At 46.3% G+C, this 8,710-nt stretch overlaps 1 protein-coding gene across 2 annotated transcripts; it reads left to right on the forward strand.

Moving 5' to 3' along the window:
- The first annotated feature begins 3,728 nt into the window (after positions 1 to 3,728).
- RAB7A (RAB7A, member RAS oncogene family) lies at positions 3,729 to 8,505 on the forward strand. Of its 2 annotated transcripts, none has more exons than XM_009284450.2 (5): positions 3,729 to 3,789; positions 5,163 to 5,289; positions 6,095 to 6,313; positions 6,856 to 6,984; positions 7,158 to 8,505. In XM_009284450.2, the coding sequence occupies exons 1-5, from the start codon at positions 3,737 to 3,739 to the stop codon at positions 7,251 to 7,253; spliced, it is 624 nt and encodes a 207-aa protein (XP_009282725.1). In that variant the 5' UTR covers positions 3,729 to 3,736; the 3' UTR covers positions 7,254 to 8,505. The 2 variants fall into 2 exon arrangements, with proteins under 2 accessions (XP_009282725.1, XP_009282724.1); XM_009284449.2 differs by lacking the exon at positions 3,729 to 3,789 and adding an exon at positions 4,630 to 4,808.
- The last annotated feature ends 205 nt before the right edge of the window (positions 8,506 to 8,710 follow it).

Raw genomic sequence — 8,710 nt, forward strand, 5'->3', positions numbered from 1 at the left:
CATAAATTGCCTCTGACTTCAGGCAAGCAAATCTTTGAGTACTGAACCTGGCTCAGGGTTGGTTGCACCTTGTTCTAATGACACAGCAAATGACATGTTGTAACCAGGATCAACTGAGGTATTTCTGAGCTTACTTGAACTGCAATGTGTGGAAGCATCTTCTGCCATGAAGATGTATTTGCTGTTGGCTTAGTATGAGCTGAAGTCACGAAAATCCTTTGCATGGTGTTAAGGAGACTAGTAAGGCTTCCCTTACAGGACCTTCAGAAAGCACTAGTGTCTCTCACTTTCCAGTACTTCAGCTTGTTAAAAACACTGTGGCTGAAAGCAAACATTGGAGGAGGCATGGTATCCTGTCCTTGGAGTAGTTTGACCCTTTGGGTTGCTTCATAAGAAACCCCAGTTAAGATAACAGGGATGTCTTCAATCCATCTAGATTGAAGATCTCACTAGGACCAGTCAGACCTCTGTTTAGCACAAACAGCTGCTTTAAAGCTGGAGCTGCTGTTGGCGACCTGCTCAGCCACACACAACATGGTAAGGATAAGGGAGATAGCAAAGGTGCTGTAGAGAGCAACTTGATGCTACTTAAACTCGGAGGGGTTTCCTTCTATAGGAAGGGTCCAGGAGATCAAACACTGGTACCTCCTTCAAGACCTGGAGATGCGGTCTCCTCTCCAAAGGCAAGGTCTCTTCTTGTACTGGATAAGGAATAACTCTCAAGTGTTCGTCTGTTTATACCTGTAATGAGAAGATTAATAAGAAGGCTTGGCCCATCAACTGACTGGGCTTCAAAGTAGCATTGATCAAGCCTAGTAGAATAGGGGTGGGGAAACTCTGGGCAGTGTCCACTGCTAGCCCCTGGCAGGACTGGAGTTTCTCACTGTCTCATGGCCCAAACCAAATACCAAGCTGAGGCAGCTCCTTCTGTGCTATGGCTGATATCTGTTGCATTACTTGGGATGGAAGCTGAGTGTCTCACCTGACCAGCATTCATGAGGCAGTAATAGCCCTTCACACTGATGGGGTAGCCCGTCAGCTATGACAAGAAGGCAGTGTCAGGTCTGACTCAGACTTCCTTCCCATGTCTGCAGGTGGCTGCTCAGCTGAGCTACTTCCAAGCTAATGAGACTTGACAGAGCAGTTTCCCCTGCCTTCATAGTGGGACTTCAGGCTGTGTTGAACTTAGGTGTTAAGCATCCAGTGTGATTTAGTGTTGTAATTTAGGGCTCTGTAAATCCCTCCCTGAGCATGAGAACTAATGCCACTTGTCCAAAGCTGCTTCAAATACCAGAAGCAGTGAGCTGCAGCAGCCAGTGGCAAGCGATACTGAAAACACTCAGAGGAAAATAGAAGCAGTACATGCTGGGTTCTGGCACAGTCACTTCAGGGTGAGTTGTTTTCCTCTGTCCTGAGGAAAACAGGTGACTCACACACTGGACCTGAACCTATACAGATGTTTTCCATGACAGTTCAGTGTACACAGCTGTCTTTAAGCTGTTTCAAAGCTCTGCTCACTTACTTCTTGCTCCATCTGGGCTGATTGTGCTGCAGAAGTCTCTGGCTTGGCTAGCACAAGTGTCACTTGTGCTATGTGCTTTGAAAACACAGGAGGTGCAGTCTGCTTGAAGGAGCTTACATGGTCTGTTCTCCCCACGGCTATAGAGGAGACAAGCTATAGAGTGTGGATCTTGGCAAGAGCAGAAGCAGGACTAAATGTTGGGGTTGTTGACAACTTTCAGCTGGCTGTATCTTGGCTAGTATAGCTGGGCTGCCAGTTGGATCATTGAGCAATGCAGTCCAGCATAGACAGCCTTGGAAAGGAGAGGTGTTTACACTTGGCCAAACTGTCCTGTGCAGGCTCTCTGGCATCTGTTAACACCCATCTAAGGATAGCATGAGCTCTGTGGGTGGCCTGTCACTGCTGTTCACTCAACAGCCTCCAGCAGTTATCTTCTCAACAGCATTTCCCATCTAGATGTATCGCCAGATGCATGAAGTGGGTGCAGTCCAATAAGGTGTAGCTGTAAGTGCACCACTATCTACAGCGGCTGCAGGAGGGCGTCTGCAGCATTCACTGATGGCAAAGTCTAAAAGACTGCATGTCTTTCAACTCTCAAAGCTTGAGGTGATTAAGACTTTTTGCTACTGGACTCTGCATCTAGTAAGAGGCTCCTACAGCTTGAAGCATGTTACCTCCTGTAGTAGTGGGATGAAGCGGGTTGCAGTTATCTAGCAGCTTAGGCTGTTGCATATCCTGGGACATGCATAGGACTGAGCTGCTCAGAAGACACATATACCCATGTTGTAGAACTGCAGGCCTCCTTAGCTGTGAAAGTCAGGAATAGCTCCTGAAGAGTAGGAGTTGTGTGGTGCAATGAATGTGGTGTAGCAGGATGGGAATTTTAGGGTAACCAAGTCCCCATATAAGGGCTTAATACATGAAGCTGGTTGTCAAGGGTCTTTGAACTCAAGTAGCACAGCTATAACCATCTTCTGGCTCCTCTTGCTGTACAGAACCTGCAGGGCTCCTCAGGGAAAGCCAAGGAGTCCTTGTGTTGTGGACCAGGTCAGTACCAAACCAGGGTCTGTGATCTGATCAAGCCTGAGCACCTAAGAATGGTTTGTCCCATCCCTTCCCCAGAGGTGGGGAGAAGGGCCTCATGGTAGGAAGGGTGTGCTCAACCACTAATAGCAAGACTTCATACTTGCTCTCACTGTGCTAAAGCATATCCAGAAGTGTATTCAGGCCTGCTGCAGCTGATGTACTTCTAGCTTCTTCACTAATCTGAAGGACACCTGGGAACAAATAAGGGCATGGTTCTCTGGAGCTCAACTCTCACTCTTGCTAATTGGATGGACCATTAGTGGCCTGTTTAGAGCCACCTGCCTATAAAGTAGACTGAAGTCATGGCAGGATGCAACTGAACAAACAACTCATCATCTAACAGAGCAATAGACTGAATGTTGTGAGGTTTGTCATTGTAGCCTTACTTGTCCTTCCACCAAAGGTGAGGTGGCAAGTAGTTAGCTTCACATGCTCTCAGCAAAGCTGCGGAGTCTGGTAGCAGTTTGCCTTGTAATTCAGCTCTTCAGCTGGCCTGTGTGGTTGTGTTGCGACTGCTTCAGCCACAGCGTATCCTTGGGACTCAACACTTTCACAAAGCACAGCTGCTAGAGAAAGCTATTGCTTCTCCAAGCTGAACCTGAAAGGTGGAGAAAGCCCATTTTTCTTTTATTTTTTTCTACTGGGAAACTACTGAACAGCGTAAAAAAAGCTTGAGTGTGGTATTAGACATAGCTCTGCTTACATCTCACTTAGTAGCATGTGTAAGAATTAGCCTGTGTTGGGAACTGATATGCTTTACTGCGCTGCCTCCAGCGAGGCTAAGGGAGATAGCCTAGGCTTGCATACCCACAAAATGGCCTGGAAATAGGGTCCAAAATGGACTTGGTACTGTAAAGGACAAGTGCTTGGCTCATCTGCCCATTGGTATTAAGTTGCCACTACTGGTCTGACATGGCCCTGCCTATGAAATGAGCAAACACTTGGTTAGTGCTCAAGCGTAGCCTTGAATTGAAGGAGTCTGGTTTCAGGAGTGCTGGGCCCTGCCTGTTGCTGGTTCCTTGCTGGGAGTCAGGTTTCTCAGACTCCAAACTTGCTGCTTTCTGCCTTGAGGAATGACATGCTAATGGTGTCTGATGGGATTGTTCCTCTTCCTTTCTAGTGTAAAAGATGACTTCTAGGAAGAAAGTGTTACTGAAAGTCATCATCCTTGGAGACTCTGGGTAAGTGGAGGAGCCTTTAAGCTGCCAATCTGCATCTGGCTGGAGCAGTGCTGTTGAGTAGTGGGAGCCTGGTTGCACTGTAAGAAACCAGCAGTGCTGGGAGGAGAGACTTTACAGCCCCAGATAGTTGTGTTACCTTATAGCTTTACGAACTCTTCACCACCCTCTGTCCTGAATGTGTCCCCACAGTTTATGAAGTCCTGACACAATATTAAACAGGGGAAATGCGGTGGGCAGACCACTCCAGTAGCAGAACTGGATAGCCTTTCTGCAAGGAGGATGTGTGATGTTGAAATGAGCATTTCACCTAAAAAAAAAAAAAAAAAAAAAAAAAAACAAAAAAAAAAAACAAAAAAAAAAAACAAAAAAAAAAAACAAAAAAAAAAAACAAAAAAAAAAAACAAAAAAAAAAAACAAAAAAAAAAAACAAAAAAAAAAAACAAAAAAAAAAAACAAAAAAAAAAAACAAAAAAAAAAAACAAAAAAAAAAAACAAAAAAAAAAAACAACAAAAAAAACCCAACACCACCCCAAAACCCACCAACCAAAAAAACCCCAAAAAAACAAAACAAAACACCCACAAACAAAAAAACACTAGTAAGCAATCTTAGGTGACTTCTTAAAACTCTGCCTCTGTCAGAGACATAGTTTATACTGAGCCATCTGCTTAGTTTCTCTCTGATCTGGCTAGAGCCTGCCTCTTGAAGTGAAAGGCTTTGCTCTGTGCTGTTGAGCAAGGAGTCCGCTCTGCTGTTACAGGTTACTTACCGCGCAGGCTGTAACCTGACTCCCATGACATAAGGCTTATTTATACCGCTGTGCCCAGCAAGCTGTTGATCAGGGAGTGTTTCTCAGCCACAGCAAGGGCATGTCAGCCTCTACGTTGGCTCTCTGGAGAGATCTCCACCTCTGGGTGCCTAGCAGATGTGTATGTGAGCTGTTGCCGGCTCAATCTCTCGGGCTGAGATTGTCTGTTTTTCCACCTCCTCCTTCTGCAGAGGCTGAAGATGACTCTTTCTGGTGGGTTTCTCTGGGGCACTTCATCTTCTGAAATTGCCCTTATGATCATAATATGATGCATACTCCTTACCAGATTACTGGATGGTAAGGATCAGATTACTGATGGGGGAAACAAGGTTTCTCAAGATTGTAATCCTTCATATCATTAGGTAGCTAATGCTCTTACTCAGCATGTTGCCTCAGCATCTATTGCTGTAAAAGCCCCTGCTTGCAGAGGTGGATGCATTTTCCCTGGTTGAAAAGCCAGGACACTATGGTGGAAGGCAGAGGGCGCTGGGATGTTCTGTTCAGGGTGGTTAATTCAAACACTGTTGTAGAAACAGCCTACCTAGTCTTTTTTGTCTTTCTGTACAGGGTGGGAAAGACATCGCTCATGAACCAGTATGTGAACAAGAAATTCAGTAACCAGTACAAGGCTACGATAGGCGCAGACTTCCTGACAAAAGAGGTCATGGTGGATGACAGGCTAGTGACAATGCAGGTAAGGAGTGACTCTGCTCCCTGCTGCAAGGGGTGCCTGGCTGCCTAGACCACACTTGTGTGGAAGTATCTGCTCCAGTGTAGTCCAGAGCGGCACTGGGTGTGAATCTTATTTGCACTGAACTGTTCTTGGCCATAGGTGCTGCTGGGCTTCTCTACAAATCTGTGTATGGGCTGAACAAGGGAAGGCAAAGATCAGTTTGGGCTCAGCTAAGAGCAGCTTTGCTAGGCCCAGTTTAAAAACCAGCATTTGGTACTGTCAGTAAACTAGATCTTGTTAGAAAAATGCACTTCCCTAGTGTTCAGGAACTGGAAAGGGCTGGGAAAGGACTCCTTAGTCAGGTCAACTACTTGTGCTGCTCTGAGTCCTGTGGGTATAGTGTTAACCTGCCAGTCTGCTTATGCCTCTGGTATCTGAAGCTTTCATCTCTCCATGGTGAGACTGACCACAAGACAGCAAAAGCCCTGTTGCAGCCATCAAAGGAGTGTTTGGACTGTGCTGGGACCCAAGTGCACCCGAGCACTGCAGGCAGGTCACCTGCTGACCCTAATACCTAAGTCCTGCTTGCCTAGAATAAGGATGTGTCCCTTGCTGAGGCTGAACACAAAAAGGGTTAACTATCTTTCGAAGGGCGTTTCTGACTTTTGATACTTAGTGCCTACAGAAATTCCCAAGCCTTCAGGTGCTCCTCTCTGGCTAGCTGAGGGCTGTAGATGCCTGATGGGGAGTTTGGAAATGAATGCCCTAATTGTGGACTGACTATGTCAGAGTAGAGCTGGCTTATCTGCCCTGTCTTTTGCTCCAGATATGGGATACAGCGGGACAAGAACGATTTCAGTCTCTGGGAGTTGCCTTCTACAGGGGAGCAGACTGCTGTGTGCTGGTGTTTGATGTCACGGCCCCCAACACATTCAAAACCCTAGACAGCTGGAGGGATGAATTCCTCATTCAGGCCAGTCCAAGGGATCCTGAGAACTTTCCTTTTGTTGTGCTGGGAAACAAGATTGACCTAGAAAACAGACAAGTGAGTACTGGGACTTGCTAGCTTCCTCTTAAGAAATTGCTGGAGTGGGAGGCCTTGTAGGAACACAGGAGGGTTATCTGAGAAACAGGAGTGGGAGGTGCCTGAGTGTGGCTCAGCTGTTGTGTGCCACTGGGGAAGAGTTTCTCCAGCCTGGAGAGGTCAAACCCCTGCGCACAGCATGCTCCTGCCCACTGGTGGAAGGATTGCAGCAGCTTCCTGGGTAGATGCAAGGAGAGGAGCTGATTCTCTTCCTCCAGAATTGCTGAGAAACTCCTGTGGGAGCAAATCCCTGCTCTGCAGATGCCTGAGCAGTCTGTGCCCTGTGGTCTCATCTTCCTTAGGCGTGGTGCTCCTTGCCCCGGGGCTGGAGGTGGTGGTGGTGGGCAGCAGTCTCCTGTGCTCTGTATCAAGGCTGTAGTTTTGATGAGGTCAGAACTGCTGTCTTAGCTCAGGTTGGATATGAGGGGTCTCTGGCCTTGCCCTGGAAATAAAATCCCCTTTCTGCATACTAAAGGTGGTGATGCTGCTCTCTGTCCACCCAGGTCACCACAAAACGGGCGCAAGCCTGGTGCTACAGTAAAAACAACATCCCCTACTTTGAAACCAGTGCCAAGGAGGCCATTAATGTGGAACAAGCTTTCCAGACGATTGCACGGAATGCACTTAAACAGGTAGGGAGGGGGCCGGTGGGTGCCCTCTGCCAGTGCCAGTCTTGCCTGCCGAGCTCAGCTGCTGTGGGCAGCCTTGGGCTCTCCAACAGCTTTCCACAGCCGAGAATAGCTCCTTGCATGCTAGGAGCTGTCTGTAGAGCCGTGGCATTAACTCCTCCCTTCTCTCCCACTAGGAAACCGAAGTGGAGCTTTACAATGAATTCCCCGAACCCATCAAACTAGACAAGAACGACCGAGTGAAGGCTTCTGCGGAGAGCTGCAGCTGCTGAGGGGAGAGGGAGGGGTTGAGCACAGTCCTTCACAAATGAATATCACACCTAGGCCTTCAAACACACAGCCCCTCTTCTGTGTTTAAAACGAAATTAAAAAAAATTTCCATCTCCAGCTGCCAAAATCCACCCATCTCCCACGAGCATCTGTGAGTCCTGCACTTCAGAGCTCGTGTCCCCACACCATCCACATCACACTTCATGGTAACAGACCTTTCCCTTAGTTTAAAATGGAAACTCTTATGTATGTTTGGAACTGAATCTAATTCCAGGTGTCCAATGGAGAGAAACTGTTTACAGGTAATCTGTGTAACAAGTTACATACATTTTTAACTGTCTCGTGTTTTCCCCTGTGAAGGCTGCAACTGGAAAGGCTGATTACCCATAGTTCATTGCAAGCTCAGCACTCAGTCGAACTAGGTTGAGTTTTGTATGTATCTCTGTTAATGCTTGTTACTTTTAACTAATCAGATCTTTTTACAGTATCCATGTATTATGTAATGCTTCTTTAGGAAAAATCTTATAGTACATGTTAATATATGCAACCAATTAAAAATGTATAAATTAGTGTAAAATTCCTGAATTACATGTTCAAGTACTGAAACACAGATTGTGTAGAAAGTGAGGAGGACACTTGTGACCTGCAGCGTGCTAGCAACACAAAGTCCAGATAGAGGCAGTATTCTGTACAGTAGAAATGAACTATGTAAGCCTTCTTGTTTTGAGGCCAAAAGGCTTCATCTTCTGGAAAATCTGTCTGGCTTCCTTGTATCTAAATTCTCAGATTTGCATAACACCATTGATATGCACACTGGATTATTGGATTTAAAATTAAATACAGCTATGAAATGACCTCATTTGTTCACCTCCCCTACTGCTTAACTCCTAACATCCTGGAGCGAGTGTGAGAAGGAGCCAGAGCTGAGGTGTCCCAGTGGCTCTTTGTACTGTGGAAGGAGCTCTTCTCCCACCTGGGTTGTGGTAGCTGTTTCTCGATGAATGACCTGGACTATGAATCTTCCCTTTCTTCTTACTGACTGCTAATCTGGATTTTTGGTATGGAAAAACTTGGCAATCTAGTCCCTTTCCTCTCTTCCTTTCTTCCTGGTATTTGTTCTTGCGTTTGTAGCTTGCTTAAATGGAGCCCTTCTACCTGTTTTCCAGAGGTCTACATTCTAGTACGTAGGCTGAGCTCTTATGTAAAGAGACAAACATGATGCCAATAAACTTAACAAGAACAAACCTTCTTGTTTACTCCTGTTTCTGACTCTCTTTTTTTCCCTTCACTAACATGCTTGCTTTCCTCTGTCTAGCCACCATTTTAGCAAGCCAGCGCCTGCTAAATGAAGGATGTTTGTGCTTCCTCCTTACTATAAAGTCTATGCCTTCCAGACTGGTTTTCAAGAGTGGATTGAGCAGGCCCTGCTTGCTTGGCTGATCCGAGACTGTAGCTGGGC

The sequence above is a fragment of the Aptenodytes forsteri genome, unplaced genomic scaffold (assembly GCF_000699145.1).
Source record: "Aptenodytes forsteri isolate BGI_AS27 unplaced genomic scaffold, ASM69914v1 Scaffold53, whole genome shotgun sequence".
Classification (NCBI taxonomy): Eukaryota; Metazoa; Chordata; class Aves; order Sphenisciformes; family Spheniscidae; genus Aptenodytes; species Aptenodytes forsteri.

Excerpts from the sequence above, each read along its gene's own strand:
- RAB7A (XM_009284449.2), top strand. The coding sequence starts at position 4,657 with ATGTCAGCCTCTACGTTGGCTCTCTGGAGAGATCTCCACCTCTGGGTG. Across the intron at positions 4,809-5,162 it reads GCTGAAGATGACTCTTTCTG|GGTGGGAAAGACATCGCTCA; the intron begins GTGGGTTTCTCT and ends CTTTCTGTACAG. Across the intron at positions 6,985-7,157 it reads CACGGAATGCACTTAAACAG|GAAACCGAAGTGGAGCTTTA; the intron begins GTAGGGAGGGGG and ends CTCTCCCACTAG.